This window comes from Herpailurus yagouaroundi, unplaced genomic scaffold, assembly GCF_014898765.1.
Source record: "Herpailurus yagouaroundi ecotype Mexico unplaced genomic scaffold, PumYag 198, whole genome shotgun sequence".
In the NCBI taxonomy this organism is placed as follows: Eukaryota; Metazoa; Chordata; class Mammalia; order Carnivora; family Felidae; genus Herpailurus; species Herpailurus yagouaroundi.
Genome location: NW_024412429.1, coordinates 30,397,797 through 30,414,997, shown reverse-complemented (window position 1 = coordinate 30,414,997; position 17,201 = coordinate 30,397,797). Strand labels below are relative to the sequence as shown.

Below are 17,201 nucleotides of genomic sequence, written 5' to 3'. Positions count from 1 at the left end.
CTGAAAACCCAACCTTCTACAAAATTTGTTCGGTACATATTTTATTAACGGCACCTTTGTGAAGAAAACAAATTAAAAGTGCTTTCAGTGGCGCCAGATTATATTGTTATGTTTGATGGTTCCTCCAGAATTCCAGCATTAAGTCCAAATGAAAGTATACTGTGGGAAAATGGAGTTTGATATGACACAGTATTTTATAAATCTACCCAACGTTGCTATAAAATTGACTACAAATATTTTTTCAAAGAGGTAATTACATGTTATGGAAAGAATCCATTTAAAATTCACATAGTGGGGCACCTGGGTGGCGCAGTCGGTTAAGCGTCCGACTTCAGCCAGGTCACGATCTCGCGGTCCGTGAGTTCGAGCCCCGCGTCAGGCTCTGGGCTGATGGCTCAAAGCCTGGAGCCTGTTTCCGGTTCTGTGTCTCCCTCTCTCTCTGCCCCTCGCCTGTTCATGCTCTGTCTCTCTCTGTCCCAAAAATAAATAAACGTTGAAAAAAAGAAAAATTAAAAAAAAATAAAATAAAATTCACATAGAAAATATACAGTTACTAAGTTTTGAGCCATATACAAATCAAAGATATACTATAGCCACCTAATTATTTAATTAAAAAAAAAACTGCAGAAAACAAAAACCAAGATGAAATCAAAGAAAAGGAGCACAGTCCTTAAGTTGTTTCAGTCTTAAGTTGTTTGAGTAACTACTGTTTTCCCAGTCTTATCTTTCCTGAAGATTGTTTTGCTTTTTATTTTTTTTTTTTAATTTTTTTTTTCCAACGTTTATTTATTTTTGGGACAGAGAGAGACAGAGCATGAATGGGGGAGGGGCAGAGAGAGAGGGAGACACAGAATCGGAAACAGGCTCCAGGCTCTGAGCCATCAGCCCAGAGCCTGACGCGGGGCTCGAACCCACGGACCGCGAGATCGTGACCTGGCTGAAGTCGGACGCTTAACCGACTGCGCCACCCAGGCGCCCCTGTTTTGCTTTTTAGATTTTGTCCCTCACAATCAGATTCTGCAAGATCATTCTTTAGCAAGATTTGGCACTTGAGTATCTTAAAACAAGTATTCTTTTTTTCTTTTTAATTAATAATGTTTATTTTTCAATTTACATCCAAATTAGTTAGCATGTAGTGCAACAGTGATTTCAGGAGTAGATTCCTTAGTGCCCCTTACCCATTTAGCAACCCCCCCACAACTCCTCCAGTAACCCTCTGTTTGTTCTCTATATTTAAGAGTCTCTTATGTTTTGTCCCCCTCCCTGTTTTTAGATTATTTTTGCCTCCCTTCCCTAATGTTCATCTGTTTTGTATCCTAAAGTCCTCATATGAGTGAAGTCATTGGATATTTTAAAACAAGTATTATTAATCATAAAGATTTCAAGACGATATTGTATTATGCAGTATTATTGGTATCTGCATAGCTTCAAATCAAGCATATAATAAAAACATAAAAGAACAAGAAGACTTAGTGGTGAAAGGTGGATCTTGTAGCAAGTGACTCAATTTCACAGAACAACCAAAGCACCAAGAACACCCTGATTTTTCCCTACTAGTGAAGATGATCTGACTTACTTAAAATGTGTTGGGGACAAAAAGTACAATCACATGAAAAATTCAAATTCACGGACTAATTCAGATTACAGAACAGTCTACCTGCCCTGAACCCAATAGCGCAAGAAGCAAAGAAAACCATCAAAATCTAAACTCAGAAAGTATCAATTATAACTGAATATATTTAGTTTTTCTCCCAGTCTTATGAAATAAATTCCAAAGACAGCAATCAAATTGATTTTATTTTTTACTTGGTCTATCTCTTTGCTCATGGCAAGCCCAGCATTTTACCATATGTATACGTATGTATGTATATATATATAATGTGTGTATGTATTATATATATATATAATGTATGCAACTTTGTAAAAGTCTGGATTAAAAAAACCCCTCAATGTAACAGCTCTGATCAGAATTTGAACCTACTTCAGAGGTTGAGGGAAGAGAAATAAGACTGAATTGTATATCACTGTTAAGTCAATGTTATTTTTAGTTATTTATCATGACCCTGACATACGAGTAACAACATATTGTCATGTGTAGGTCTTACCAAACCTGCTTTTAATAGTCTGTTCATCATGTGAAATGGATGCAGAAGGTTTGTCTTAAGTAGATTTAACACTGTCCCTGCCATCTTTCCTGCTGTGTTACTGTATTACAGTAACTGGCACATTTAAGTCCTTCTTCATATCGCAAAGGTGGCTTAAATTGTGTTCAAATCTTATGAATCCCAAGTTAATAGAGTATCCACATTACAAAGTTTTAACACTTATTAAAGGACACTTATTTAATTAGGACCAATATTCCACCTCTAAACACCTTTACTCACTCATTCCTTGGTCTCAGCAGCAGCGCGCCATATGGGTAGTTACTCATGGAGGCAAGAAGGAGGAGGAAGAAGGTATCTCTGTGAGCTGTTTTGTTTCATTTCCTTGTTTAACAAAAAAGCCCCCACGGCTGTGATACCACCAGCCCACAGCACCCCCATCATCCACAAGGCCAGGGGGCACGACTGCCCTTCTCTCCCTCCTGTCCACACACACCTCTCAAGTTGTTTTGTGACTTCGTCTCCTCTTCACGGTACCCTTGATTTGGAGAGGAGGGGATGAGGAGAGGAAGATGAGCAAAGCAAAGGAGATGAATGAAAAGACCAGAAGCCAGGGGCTCCTGCTTCCCAAACCCTCACAGCTTCTTAGTGAGGCTTTTAAAATTAGATGCAGTGAGACTTAAACATGAAAGGAATGATTCACGAAATGATTTTAAGTGCCTCCACTGCACTGATCAAACGGGAGATTTACCAAGAAGAAAACAACTCATAAATAGCTTTGTAAGAGAAATGGGCCATGCAAACAACTCATCCAAGTATTTCTGTAAACTTGAAGAATGAATGTAAAATTAGGTAAATGTTCAATCAATGTCTGTTGTAGGTAGCACACAGGTGAGCTTTAAATAAGGCAAATTTATGGTATCGTACAGCTCTATATTTATGTGTTTATAATACCTTCTGATATCTTCTTTTTCATATAATTAATATCTATTGTTTATTTATACCCACTTGGTAGAAATTTTTTAAAAAGAGAGAGGAAAACAACAACTAGAGCTGGTGGCTAAATTGTAGTCGTGGCTCTGTCATTAGCTTTCCATGTGGCCTGAGTACAAGCCATTTCCCTTCTCTTGGGGTCTGTTTTTTACCTGAAAATGAACAGAAGGGGCTCCGAATAAAAGCGTGATCTATCACAGCACCATTCGCATATTTTACAGATGAGGAAATGGAGGCCCAGACTTGCCAAGGCTACAGAAGTCGCCCAAAGGCTACAATTCTGGTTTTTCAAACTGATTTAACAACAAGACTATTTTTCAAGGACAGTTTTGCTTGGACCCCTCATATAGAGACACTTAAACGTGGAATTAGTCTAGGTGAAGTTAGGTTTGGTGGCCTGGAAAACCCTGTCTTCCCAGCTCTACTCCCCAGAACCCTAAAGAACAGGGTTCTACAGAGGAGAGTTTATAGACCACAGGACTAAACAAGCTCTTCCAGATTTCCTCTGTTGCTAAAATTCTGTTTCCAGGAGCACAATTTTACGATTTTATATATTCCCTTGATTCTTTGATTTTAGAATTTATTATTAGTTATGTGAATTGTATTTGATGCTGAATTATAATGCTTTTCCTTGAGGACAAAATAGTCCCGTGCATTAAGATGCGGTTTCTGGAAGTATATAAAAACACAAAGGGAAGGTTTTCATTTTGGTTCGTGATTTGTAGTTTTGGGTACTAACTGTGCCAGTTAGAAACAACAACAGGTATTTATGAAACCCCACTCTGAGCCAGGCACTGTGCTAGATGTCCTGGGGGTACAAAGCTGAGGAGGCTATAGGAATTCATGACCTAATGGGGAAAGCTTTACATACAACCAACAAGGCAGAGAGGAATAAACATTACGATGATGATAAAAAGGAAATGTGCAGAAATAAAGGAACAGAAGCCTTGAATCGTAACTGGAAGTTTTTGAGAGGGATTCACAGAGGAAGGAGCATTTAGCTAGACCTTAAGAGATCTCAGGAGATCCGCTATTTCACAGCAACATCCTTCCCATGCTCTTTCTTAAGTTCACTCTTGACCAAAACTGGCATCCTTTAACCTTCTACCCTTTGTCCTTTCTATTCTTTACAAAATCTCTGATCTCACGGACTTAACCAGTATGTTTAGCAAATGACTTCCAAATCAATACCATTAAACCAGATCCAGATCTTAAGTTTTCTCCAAAATGACTTGGCAATAGCTAGTTTTCAGCCAATTTTGTAAACACAGCAGTTTTTTTCCGAAAACACACTTGGATCTGTAAATTTTCATCAGAACTACCTGCAAGTCTGAGTTTTCAGCAAATCTCTCCTGAGTTCCATAGATGTCTGCAAGATATCTGTAAGTGACTGTTGCATAGATGCTGCCAATTTCATTGAGTCTCAGATTGAAGTTCTTCTACTCTTATACACTGGGATGTTCAAACTAGAAACCCAGGTTTCTCCTTAACCTTCACATGGATTTAGTTCACCAAATCCTAGTTTCTCATTGTATTTGGCGTGGATTATTGCAACAGCTTCTCCCGGTCATAGTTCCTTCAGTATTGCTTTTTTTCCATTTTTTTCAGAGCTTCTAGAATGCACTTTTGAAACAATTAGATAATCCTTTGGTGACTCCCTACTACCTCCAGGATAAGATGCAGCTTTTTTTCCTTTTTTTTTTAAGTTTATTTATTTATTTTGAAAGACACAGCATGAGCAGGGGGATGGGCAGAAAAAGAGGCAGAGAGAGAGAATCCCAAGTAGGCTACACACTGTCAGTGAGAACCCGATGCGGGGCTCAAACTCATGAACCATGAGATCATGGCCTGAGCCAAAATCAAGAGTCAGGCACTTAACGGACTGAGCCACCTGGGCATCCCTAAACTGCAGCTTCTTAACATGCCATAGGGACCTTCTTAAATCCTGTCTCCTTGTTCAGATTCAGCTCTTTTTTTAAAATATATTTAAAAGTTTTTTTTGATGTTTATTTTTGAGAGACAGAGAGACAGAGAGAGAGAGAGAGAGACAGCGCAAGCGAGCATGAGTGGGGGAAGGGCAGAGGGAGAAAGAGGGAGACACAGAATCTGAAGCAGGCACCAAGCTCTGAACTGTCAGCACAGAACCCTGTGTGGGGCTCAAACCCACGAACTGCGAGATCATGACCTGAGCCAAAGTCGGACACTTGACCAACTGAGCCACCTAGGTGCCCCAGCTCTTTCTGTTTTTAACTTTGCATCCCAACCTCTAGACCTGATGAAATACCTGTGTGGCCCAAGTGTACCAGGCCTTAGTATATATCTGTTCAGTCTGCCAGGAATGCCTTGCTTCCATGAAACTCAATTTAGAAATCAATTCCTCTGGAAAGCTTTTCCTGACCTCACGAAGCTTAAGTCAGGAACCATTTCTACTTGTACTTCTTGCATTTTGTATTGCAGTCTACTGAACTCTTGTGCAGCAAAACTCCCAAATGTCTGACATCTGCCAGCTCTTTCAAGAGGGAACTCCCTGAAGGTGAGGGCAGATGATGGGCATGACCAAAGATTCCAGAATGATATCTATATAAAAACTTCTAGGAGGCAGTTAGAAATATACCTGGGGGATTCAGGATAGGAGCCAGGGTTACAGATGTAGAGTTTGGTACATCTGAGAATACCAAAGTGATATCCAAAACTATGGGGCTAGAAGTGATAACCTAGACAAAAATATGTTAGAGAAAAATAAAAAACAACAACAAAAAAGATGCAGCAGTGTACGTCTCAGAGAAGGCTTGAAATATAGTGGCTGGTGAAGCCACATGAAAAAGGAGTAGTAAGTTCAGTGCTGAAAGGAAAGAGAGAAACAGCAGAGAGACGGTAGTGTTAATGACCCAGGACATTGCGGGTATGGAGTATTTCTTTACATGGTCTGTTAATTGCTGGGTTTGGTCCTTCCTTCCACTCTGCGTTTCATTCCTTGTCCTTTCCCCCTGTGACCAGCTAGCTGGCTTTAAAATTTTTCTGTTGAGTATTTCTAGCCACTTCAGGGCTTTTGCACATGTGGTTGCCAGTGCCTCAAATGTATCCTCCCGCCTACCTGGCCCTCTTTTTATTTTTATTTTTTTTTAATATTTATTTTTGAGGGGCGCCTGGGTGACTCAGTCGGTTAAGCGTCCGACTTCAGCTCAGGTCACGATCTCACGGTCTGTGAGTTCGAGCCCCGTGTCAGGCTCTGTGCTGACAGTTCAGAGCCTGGAGCCTGGCTTCCGGTTCTGTGTCTCCCTCTCTCTCTGCCCTTCCCCCGTTCATGCTCTCTCTCAAAAATAAATAAACGTTAAAAAAATTTTAAAAAAATATTTATTTTTGAGGGAGAGAGACAGAGCATGTGCAGGAGAGGGGCAGAGACAGAGAGAGGGAGACACAGAATCCGAAGCAGGCTCCAGGCCCTGAGCTGTCAGCACAGAGCCCGATGTGGGGTTTGCACCCACAAACCTTGAGATCATGACCTGAGCTGAAGCCAGACGCTTAACCGGCTGAGCCACCCAGGTGCCCCTAGACTATAACTCCTATAAAAGCTGGAAGGGCAATTTCTGTCTAATTTGCCATTATGCTATCCAGACAACATCCCACTGCAGTGCCTGGAAAAACAGCAGGCATTCAATATGCATGTGTTAAATGAGTGACTAATAAGATGCCACAGGAGTGATGGAGCAAGGAAGGGGCTCACGAATGCAGTAGGAGCTAGAAGAATGCGGAAGGGAAATGACCAAAACCACCAGTGGAGGCGTCAGCTGTAGAAAGAAGGGGGCTTCCTTTTTTATCTGAAAGCAGCTGGAGAGGGAAGGTGAAATTACAGAAATACAGAGTCCATAGAGATGAGAAGTAGAGAAAATTCATGTTGGAGGACTTCTCTTCAAAGTCAGCTTGGAGTAAGAGGATGGGGCTGGAGGGATGTGAACGTCTCTGTGACACAGCACAGACAGAACGGGGCAGGGAGTCAGTCAGGAAGAATGAAAAAGATGATCGAGACCATGGGCCTCACTGAGGCTGGGAATCACAACCATGACGCAGAGACAAGCAAGACAATTACGTGACTTTCCTCAGCGGTGCTAAAATGAACAGTTAGTTTACCCCCAGACCTAGGGACCGGTAAGAGTAGTAATGCTAAGTCACACACTCCAAGTACTGTATGTATCTGGCATTCAACTGCTAAATAATTGTGCCTTCCAGGCCTTTATTTCTGGCTGGTCTAGAGTAACCTGATTTGGGGAGAATGAAAAACGACTGCAGGTGACCGGGGAGGCAGGAAACATCAGAAGGCCACCCTCTCTCTCTCTCTATTTTTTTATTTTTTATTTTTTTCAACGTTTATTTATTTTTGGGACAGAGAGAGACAGAGCATGAACAGGGGAGGGGCAGAGAGAGAGAGGGAGACACAGACTCGGAAACAGGCTCCAGGCTCTGAGCCATCAGCCCAGAGCCCGACACGGGGCTCGAACTCACGGACCGCGAGATCGTGACCTGGCTGAAGTCGGACGCTTAACCGACTGCGCCACCCAGGCGCCCCTCTCTCTCTCTTTTTAAATTCCTGCAAACTAAAGAATCATTTGGGTCATCCCCCTCCTCCTCTGGGACTGAACTATTCGCTAGAGATGGGAGATTAAGGAAGGAAATTGGAGAGACTCATGGAGACCTAACTGTTTGATGAAGTCCATCGCACCCAGCCCTCTATCCACTGCTGAACATCTGCTGTGTGAGCACCATCACTGCGGTCTCCGACGGGGGTCAGGTCGGACGTGGAAGATTCACAAACATCTCAACACAGGTGCTTCTATTTGTCTGTCTGACCTTTCCATCACTCAGTAAACATTCACTGGATACCTGCTTTGTATTACATGCTGGGGATTCAATTCTGAACATAGCCCCTGCCTTCAAGGAACATTTGGACTTTTTATTTCCATCCAGAGAGGAAGAAAGAAATAGAAGAAAAAAGTCAGACACATGAGTCATGCTAGAAGTAGCAGGTTGTATTTTTTTTTCTTTTAAACCAGCTTTCTTTGCCTGACCTTCTTCTTCATCTTCATTATAAAGACTTAATGGGTTTTAATGGAACAACTATGTACTTTTAGGAGAGTTTCAACACACAACTGATCATTATTTATGGATTGCCTATTTGCGAATTCACCTCCTCACTTCAGTTCACTTGTAATCCCAGATCAATACCAGCAGTGCTTTTATAGTCATTTGAATACATGTGCACGTGCAGGGTGGTGAAAAATTTGAGCTGCCTGATGCACACAATCCCACTTGGGGCTGAAACACTAGAAACTTCTAACGCTTTGGCATGTTTCAAATGTTCTGTCTTATTTCAGCTCTCATACTGTAAACGAGCATCCTTTTTGTGGTCTGTTTACTGCTATGTTTTCCACATTTTTGTGTTTGGCTTGGTCATTCTGCTGTTTAAAATGATCCCTAAGCAGCCTGGGCTGATGGCTCAGAGCCTGGAGCCTGTTTCCGATTCTGTGTCTCCCTCTCTCTCTGCCCCTCCCCCGTTCATGCTCTGTCTCTCTCTGTCCCAAAAATAAATAAATAAAAAACGTTGAAAAAAAAAAAATTTTAAAATGATCCCTAAGCAGCATGTTGAAATGTTGTCTAGTATGACTAAATGCAAGAAGGCTGATGTGCCTTAGACGAAATACATATGTCAGATGATCTGTGCTCAGGCACAAGCTATAGTACTGTTGGATAGGAGTCCAATTTTAATGAATCAACAATATATATATTAAATAAGGTGTCTTTACACAGAAACACACATAAAACTAGGTTATGTATTGGTTGGCTGATGAAAATGTGGTGGCCAGAGGCTCACAGGAACCTAATCCGGTATTTTCCCTGGAACACTGGTTCAGTATTCATTCACCAACTCAGTGTTCGTGGTGAATTCAGAGACCATAACTACTATGAACAATGAGAATCCGCTCTATATTTTTTGGTATGGCTTCTGTGTATCTACAAAATTACTATTTTACTGTTCTTTGTTGCTACCTTCTCTTACTCCTGACATATCTATGAAGTTTTTGGGAGTTCTGTCCCAGTCAAATCATAATAATTTATTGAGAATATTCTCTATGTAAAGTACTAAGATGAGGGGCTTTGAAAGGAACAACTGGGAAGTTGATTCCCATTGGTTTCACACAGCTATGTGTAATGCTTTACAGGCTGCTATAATGCGTCAGGTCAACTTGAAGTTTATATATCCAGAGATCAAGGGATCTGAAGCACATATGTTATTCCTCCAATAAGGCTGGAAGAACATTTGCTAGCAAAATTCTGTAACTCTTGTGTCTCCCAGGGAGGCTTTCAGAAATATAAAGGAGTATCTCCCAAAGATTAGCATGTTTAGGGTAGGATCTGGCACCAGGATTTTTACACAAGTGCCCCAGGTGATTCTGAGGCCTAGCACTTTGATAACTATTAATCTGGCATAAATCAAATTGGCAATTTGTTGGGGTAGGAGAGCTAAGGACTAATTTTTGATTTGGTGTCTGAAGCTTAGTGAATATAGCTTAGTAACCAATAAGCATGGATTATGTGATCTCCTCCCTTGTTTTCTTCCCTTCTTCCAGCTTGAATCTCTATTCTTACCAACCCTACCCATCAAGAATTTCAATTGCCCTCCTGATAAACAATATTAAACAGAAACAGTGAGGCTGTGACTCATAATTTAGTAAGGGAAAACGTATGTAGAAATAATTTGGCACTGAGGTAGCAGGTGACAAATGTAGTAAGAGACCAACAATATGCCATGCGATTATGGGGGGAAAAGACTTCTCTGACCAAGTGGAGGTTCTGGCCAGTCTGTCTAAATGAATGATTCCTTATTCTTCTTCATTTCAGTATGTGTACATATGCATATGGATACGTACGTATCTATATTAGTTTGAACAGAATTGTTCAGTGATGTTGCTTTTAACTTTGCTCTTTACATCATTTTAGTAGGTTTATATCCATTATACCCGAGCACAAATCATGCTTTTGTTTTAACAATATTTATAATGTAAAATTTATTAGCTATAACAAATGAAATAATTATACATGGCATTTGTGGTTAATTACAAAAGTTGTGATAAACAATGTGACCCAGGGAAGCCTGAATGGCTCAACTGGTTAAGCGCCTGGCTCTTGGTTTTGGATCAGGTCACCATCTCATGGTTTGTGAGATCAAGCCCAGTATTGGGCTCCACACTGACAGCACGGGGCCTGTCTGGAATTCTCTCTCTGCCCCTCCCCGACTTGTGCGTGCACGTGTGCACACATGCACGTTCTCTCAAAATAAACAAATAAAAACTTTAAAAAAGTAAAAAATTATGACCATACTACAAGATTGCTCAAATGGGGAAGTTCAATATGAAATGTAATTTACACTTATACCTGCCAGTGAGTTTCAGGACAGGACAATAGATAGCCTCATGATCTCGGCCTAGGCATGTTTTCTACTGTAATCTTGGGAATGATACTGCTTTTAGTCAGTCGCTCCAAGATGGCATCACTTGGGCAGAGAACACTTTCTTACAAAGGAAATGTCAACCTTTGGGAGGTCTATCAAGCATTCTGTGTTCTTTGTAAGACACAGAAGTGTGTAACTGAGGTCGCTACTTCAACACATCCACGGTAATGGGGAAGCATAAATAGGGGTAAACAAACAAACAAACAAGGCTCATTAAGCACAAAAAAGTTCTGTAAAAGAGTGATAAAAGAAAAACTGTTTCAGTGTATTGTATTATATGCAGGGTTTGTGCAGATAAAAGAGACTTTTAAATAAAAAAAGTTTCTTTCCTTTGTCTGCCAACTAAAGGAGAACCGTGTTAAAATTAGAGATCATTATGGCATTATTGGGGCTGCTGCGTAATAACAAGAACATGAGCATATAGTTAATTTCTAAGGCAAAGGAAATAAATGGTAGTCAAGAGCTATCTAAATTTAAGTGAGACATTTTATATATACTTTTCATGTTGAGCCTCACCATAGTTGGATACATCTTTATGTGAAGCTATTATTTATAAGTAAGTAGGATAGTCATAACTCCATATAGCGTATATGCGTATAGCTTGCCAAAAATGGAAAAATGAAGGCAAAATTTCCTTAACAGGACCTTACAATAAGAAGAATTGTAATTGAAGGAAAAACACACATATGTATGTCACAATATTATATATATATATTTTTATTACAATAGAGTAGTTCTCAACTGGAGGGGATAATTTTGTGTCTCAGCGGAAATTTGGCAATATCTGGGAGGCATTTTTGATTGTCACAACTGGAGAGATTAGTGTTTATGGCATCTAGTGAATGGGTGGACAGAGGCCAGGGATGCCGCTAAACATCCTACAATACACATTCCCTCAAACAAAGAATTATCTGGCCCCAAATGCCAGTGCCAAGTTTGAGAAACCATGGAGTACTTGACAAAACACAAGAGGACAGCAAAGTCAGAGTATAAGAGAACTTCAGAAAAAAAGGACATGCTTGTTGAGTCAGAAGACAGGGTGACTGATATTAATCAATTCTGTCAGTATCTAAAGGACAATTTATAACCTGGAATGACTGGTGGCAAGTTCTCCCAACAAGATCTTACACATTTTATTAATTTTATTAAAATAAGTATTTATTTATTTATTTTGAGAGAGTGAGAGGGGAGGGGCAGAGAGAAAGAGAGAGAGAGAGAGACAGAGAGAGAGAAAGAGAGAGAGAAAGAGAGACGGACACAGAGAGAATCCCAAGCAGGCTCCACACTGTCAGTGCAGAGCCTGACGTGGGGATCGAACTCACAAACTGTGAGATCATAACCTGAGCTGAAATCAAGACTCTGATGCTTAACTGACTGAGCCACCCAGGCACCCCAACAACTTACATATTTTAGATCGGTGACAGATTATTAGATGGATGTTACTGATACCATCATGAAAAGCAAAAGGAAATACCATATTATTCTATCAAACAATGCTTCCTGTCATAGTAAGAGTGAGTAATGGGCCAAGCAAAACATTGGTTTGACCGAGTACATCACTTATTTTATATTTTTAATGTATACTCATCCATTCAAAGATTGAATGCTACATCTGCCTTCTCAGAGTCATGAGGGAATGTCCTACAAATTCTTACCAATGGCTTCTTGGAACAATTATGAAATCTTTATTGAATTTACATTATTCTCTAAACTGGGTTTTCAATGGAAGCTCTACATAAGAAACCGAAACGTGATAGAGGATGGCCTCAGAGACTCAAATCAGGTGAATCATCAGTGGGTTGCTAAACTGGAAAACAAACTTGCCCTTATGTAATTTTGTGTAAATTTTAAGTAACGGGAGTTAAGAAGACATCAAGGATATGACACATTCCCCAAACTAAGTTTTGGGGTGGAGGCACAGGGGGATTCTCTCACAGCCCCTTTAATTTTGGAACCGCTTGGCAATGATGGAGGTCCCGGACCCAGGCTAGATAAGCTGAGAAGACAGGCTGTCAGCGGTGTTTCACTCTGCCGGGGTTAAGAGACTCCGGGAAACACACAGGGGGACTCTGCCCCAATAGCAAGCAACACAGCTGCTGAGGGGAAGAGACAAGGCAGCAGCCGAGGTACACGTGTCAAACACGCTGGCTGAGGCAAAGGTGTAAAAAGGAGAATGAGTAGAGAAACTGGTCACCAGACCTTTAAGAAGGTCAAGGCCATACGGTTTCCTTTCAGGGTAAGAGAGATTTTGGAGGCTTTTAGAGTTTCTCCGTGTAGAACATTTAGGAACATTACTTTTGAAAGCAGAGTCTGTGGGCGTGAGGTGACTCATACTCCCTTTGCTGTCACATCATCAGGGTCCACTTACTTTCTTTGCAGAACATGTTCTCTCTCTAGGCTAATAGAAAATCTTCAGTTGTAGACAATGGTTTTTGAAGTTAATATTTTTCTCAAAATAGTTATAAGGTATTGAAACAAATTATAAGGAAAAATACACATCTGTATCGTCTGCACTGAGATTCTTCACAGGACACAGATAAGTACTTTGGTTTTAGATTTACTTGTAAGTTAAGATTTTGATTTCATGCTCTTCAGATGAAGGAAGAAAACTAAACATTCCTGAAATTTTAAAACAGATCCAAACACAAATTAATTTTCTATCTACTTAAAATAACAAATTAGAGACAAATCAACTGTATTTTGTTTGATAAACCAAATTACTAAAGTTAAAAAAAGACATAAATTGATACTATTCTTTAGCAACAGGAAGGAGGCAATATTATGATTGTATTTTCAAAGATTTAGCATACATTAATTAACTTCTGGATATCTGAAAAATCTGCTTCAACATACCAAAAGTAACCAGTGCCTATTATAAACATGTTGTTGGATTAAACATAATAAAATCATTATTACTTCTGTGGTTAAAAATAATTCAGACGCACTCCTGGTACAAGGACCAGTAAATGGAAGGTTTTGTTTTCTATAGGAAGTGATTTTTGAAAATAGTGACATATAGCCCAGTTAATTCCGGCTTAATGAACTGTCTTCTTTTGGGATGAAGAGGGTAAATGAAAATTAGAGATTCCGTGGATGAAGACAGACACATGTACACTGAAGGCAGCTAATATACTGCCTACTGTTTTTATAAGAGTTTGACAGAATTATCAATTTAAGATTTTGTGTGCATTGTATGCTTGGCTGGAAGAGGTACTACTATGGAGTTACCTGATGCTTCTGGGTTTTCTGTTTTGCTTTGGACTAGACAAGAAGAGAGCTGTTCCTGAATAAAACTGGAGTATCATGCACTTTGGTTTAGGGGTCAGCACTTTTGAATAAGCCCAGCCTACTCTCACTAATTCTAGATGCTCAGTAAAATACCGAACAGAATTAAAACACTCTTCTCCTCATGGGAGAAGCTGAGCTATAATGGATATTTTTAGAATTACCTTGAAATAGCGAAACTAATAAATATTATTCTTTTAATGAGTTTTTAGAGAAAGACAAAAACATCACAGTAATTTCTTTATACTCACAAAAATAATCTGACATTCCTATACATAATTATTACTATACACCTGGAATTTGCACAAAAACATACTTGGTTGTATCAATGTTGAAACATTCATAAAGTAGAAGATGCTTCTCTGCTTTGGGTTTCATTCTTAGCAAAAAAATAAGCATTTTCTGAAATCTAAAAAAAGGGGGCATTTTAGGAATTAAAAAAAAAAGAAAACTGGGCATTTCAGTACCTTGAAACTTAAAAAAGAATCAGAAGTATCTGTGCTAATAAGGAAAGATGTCCAGGATATACTGATGGGGAAAAAAATCAGAATATTAAGTATGATCCTAGTTTCATTGAAAAGAAGAACAGATATGAATAAAGATATGCATGCTCATATGTGCAGACAACATTTTTAACAGGATATGGAGGAAACTGTTGGAAGGAACACAAATATTAGCCAGACAGAGGGGTTTTATTTTTCATTTACACTATTCTTTATTGGTTAATTTTTTAAAACTATGAGCATATACTACTTTTACAGTCAGACAACTTAAAGTTATTAAAAAAATTTTAAAACAGGAATTTTAACAGCAACTTTTCTCCCCAAATAAATGGATGACATAGGTTAATAATTAGGCTAGTAAAAATAGCCTAAGAAAACAATAAGGTCTAAAATACAAACATAAATAAACCAAGGTTGTCAGCACTATTTTTTTCCCCAAGCTTCTCAGTTTTTTCCTCCCTGATAGCACCAATATTCTTCCTTCTGTTAGATGCACATTCACAGCACATCCCGATAAAAATGTTCTGGAGTGAGCCTGAGGAAAACATTCTCCTCCTCTCGCTCTCCTGTGGTATAGGTAATGGCTGATCTGTCTGGGACTCTCTGGCCTATCATGGAGAGTCACCACCTCAAGCCCTGTGCCCGCCTCCTGCCCTGGGAGAGCCAAATGCTGCCATCACCCACTGACACTGCAGTGAACCAGATGAAATGCTGGAATGTACCCGGGGCTTTCAGCAACAGAACAGGTGTGCTCCACTTGGAAGGACTTACAGGATTCAGCAGCTGCCAAGCTATTAAAAGGTATAATTTTACTTCTTATTCCATAGTTTGAATAGAGATAAGTTCAAGAAGAAAGAAAACTACTGAGGTGGTTTCCTTTTTTCCTTAAAAAGTACAGAGAATACAATTCTAAAAACTTCCACATAGAGATGGGCCCCATGAAGCAAACATAAAACAGGAATGTAAAAACCAATGTGACACGAGACGTGGCTAGCTGTGCAGGTAACAGCTGTCTGTGCTGTTGACTAGGTGGTGGGGACAAAGGGCCACTAGCCTGAGAACATGAAGTCCGAGCTCCTAATTAGGAGTCGTTCTGAACAAAACTCTTACAACCTTTCTGGATCTTGATTTCCTTATCTGTAAAATGAAAGAATTGACTAGAATCACCATGGATGATCTCTAAGGTTTCTTCCATGTCATCAATTCTGTAATTCTATGAACTTAGGACCCTCCCCTCCACAATTCTAAGCACTTATCAGAACTACTTTTCATGTTCTTCTTTTTAAACATATCTTCTATATGACAATAAATATAAAACTTGCACATGAAATTAAACATCTGATAGAATTTGTGGCAGGATCTTGATAAAATCAAACCATATATATTCTGATAAAGGACTCAACTGAAGAAAGGCAACTATGCCAGGTGCTAAGGAAGGCTGGTTACACATTTCTCAAGGGCTGGCTGTCTGCATCATGACTCAAAGTGTACCCAAAGCATTTTGATTACCTGGGACAACATTACTGTTTCTTCTTTTTACATAAGCGTATGTCATTCCTGATACTTTCTCAGAGAGGGAAAGTAAAACACTATCTACCTATACACCTGTTATATTCCTAGGAGAAAAAACATGTAGGACTCTATTCTAACACAAGAATCCAGTCTGAGCAGATAAAATCATGTTCTTCAACCAAAGAAATCTATGCATCTTAAATGTTAAAGGCCATTTGAGTTCCCTCTCAACATGAAGACTCTTCTACTCTCTTGCCCGCATGGAGTCTTATCCTCTGGAAGTCCTTGCTTTACCTATTTTTATGTTTTTAAATGTTTTACTTTGCATGTCTGCAAGGTCCTTGAGGTCTGTTAGAACTAGCATTTGGGCAGTAGTGGGATTAGCCTGAGGCAGACCTCAAGGGTCAAGACGGATATCTGAAGAATTACTCTGCTGAATTATAAATATAAAGGTATACATGAATCATGGACATCAGTCTGTGAAAGGAAGCAGCACACAATATTTTTTGATGAAGTAAGTTACTCTAAGTGGAGAAGTAGGGGCAGAGGTGAGAACTGGGGACTCTGAGAAGCAGGTTAAGAGGTCTGTAGCCGTAGGAACACAGGTGCATCAGGGAGAGGTAAGGGCAATACCAACATCCCAGGCAGCCAGTAAGAGCAGAATTAGTTCAAGGCTACTGCACACAGACGTGGGGGTTGAGTAACCCCAATTTCAAAGGTCAGCATGATGTGGAGTCAGGGATACCAGGAAGTCACTAGAAGTAAAGGTTATGCCTTTCATAGCATCTCTAACAGTTCTTGACAGACTATGAATATTGTGAGCTATTACAATGACTCCCTGTGCTGATGTTATAAATGCTTTTTTGCATTAAATGTCTTTAGGTTGTAAATGCACATTAGTATCTTCCTAAATTCTTAACCCTGGTGCTCATTTACAAACAATGGATAATATTACACATGTAGCATTTGCTCAAATACCTTACCAACCCTTTGAACTGTATCCCCTGTTGTCCCCATACTGTCACAGGTGACCACTGTCATATGTCCTTGCTGTATTTGAAACTGGTACTTTACCTAGAAACATTTTTTTTTCAGTTCTTTGTAGCACAGGCTGTTCATTCTTATATAACCCAACCATGAATTCCAGGTGCCTGGAGTTAACACATGCCCCCTCTTAACTCTCTGTTGTTAATTTTAGGCTATTAATACTTAAAAAAAATTTTTTTTAAACTTTTATTTGTTTTTGAGACAGAGCATGAACGGGGGTGGGTCAGAGAGAGAGGGAGACACAGAATCGGAAGC

At 39.7% G+C, this 17,201-nt stretch overlaps 1 protein-coding gene across 10 annotated transcripts in view; it reads right to left on the bottom strand.

The window, feature by feature from the left end:
• Positions 1 to 17,201, bottom strand: part of AHI1 (Abelson helper integration site 1) — a 209,617-nt gene that overhangs the window by 22,046 nt on the left and 170,370 nt on the right. The window contains exon 25 of one of the 10 annotated variants that reach the window (XM_040449112.1): positions 2,599 to 2,640. The exons of 8 other annotated variants lie outside the window; for them this stretch is intronic. In XM_040449112.1, coding sequence (XP_040305046.1) covers positions 2,602 to 2,640 — 39 coding nt within the window. In that variant the 3' untranslated portion in view covers positions 2,599 to 2,601. Of the gene's footprint in view, positions 1 to 2,598; positions 2,641 to 17,201 lie in introns of those variants that run through there. One more of the 10 variants, XR_005782695.1, reaches the window with a different exon arrangement.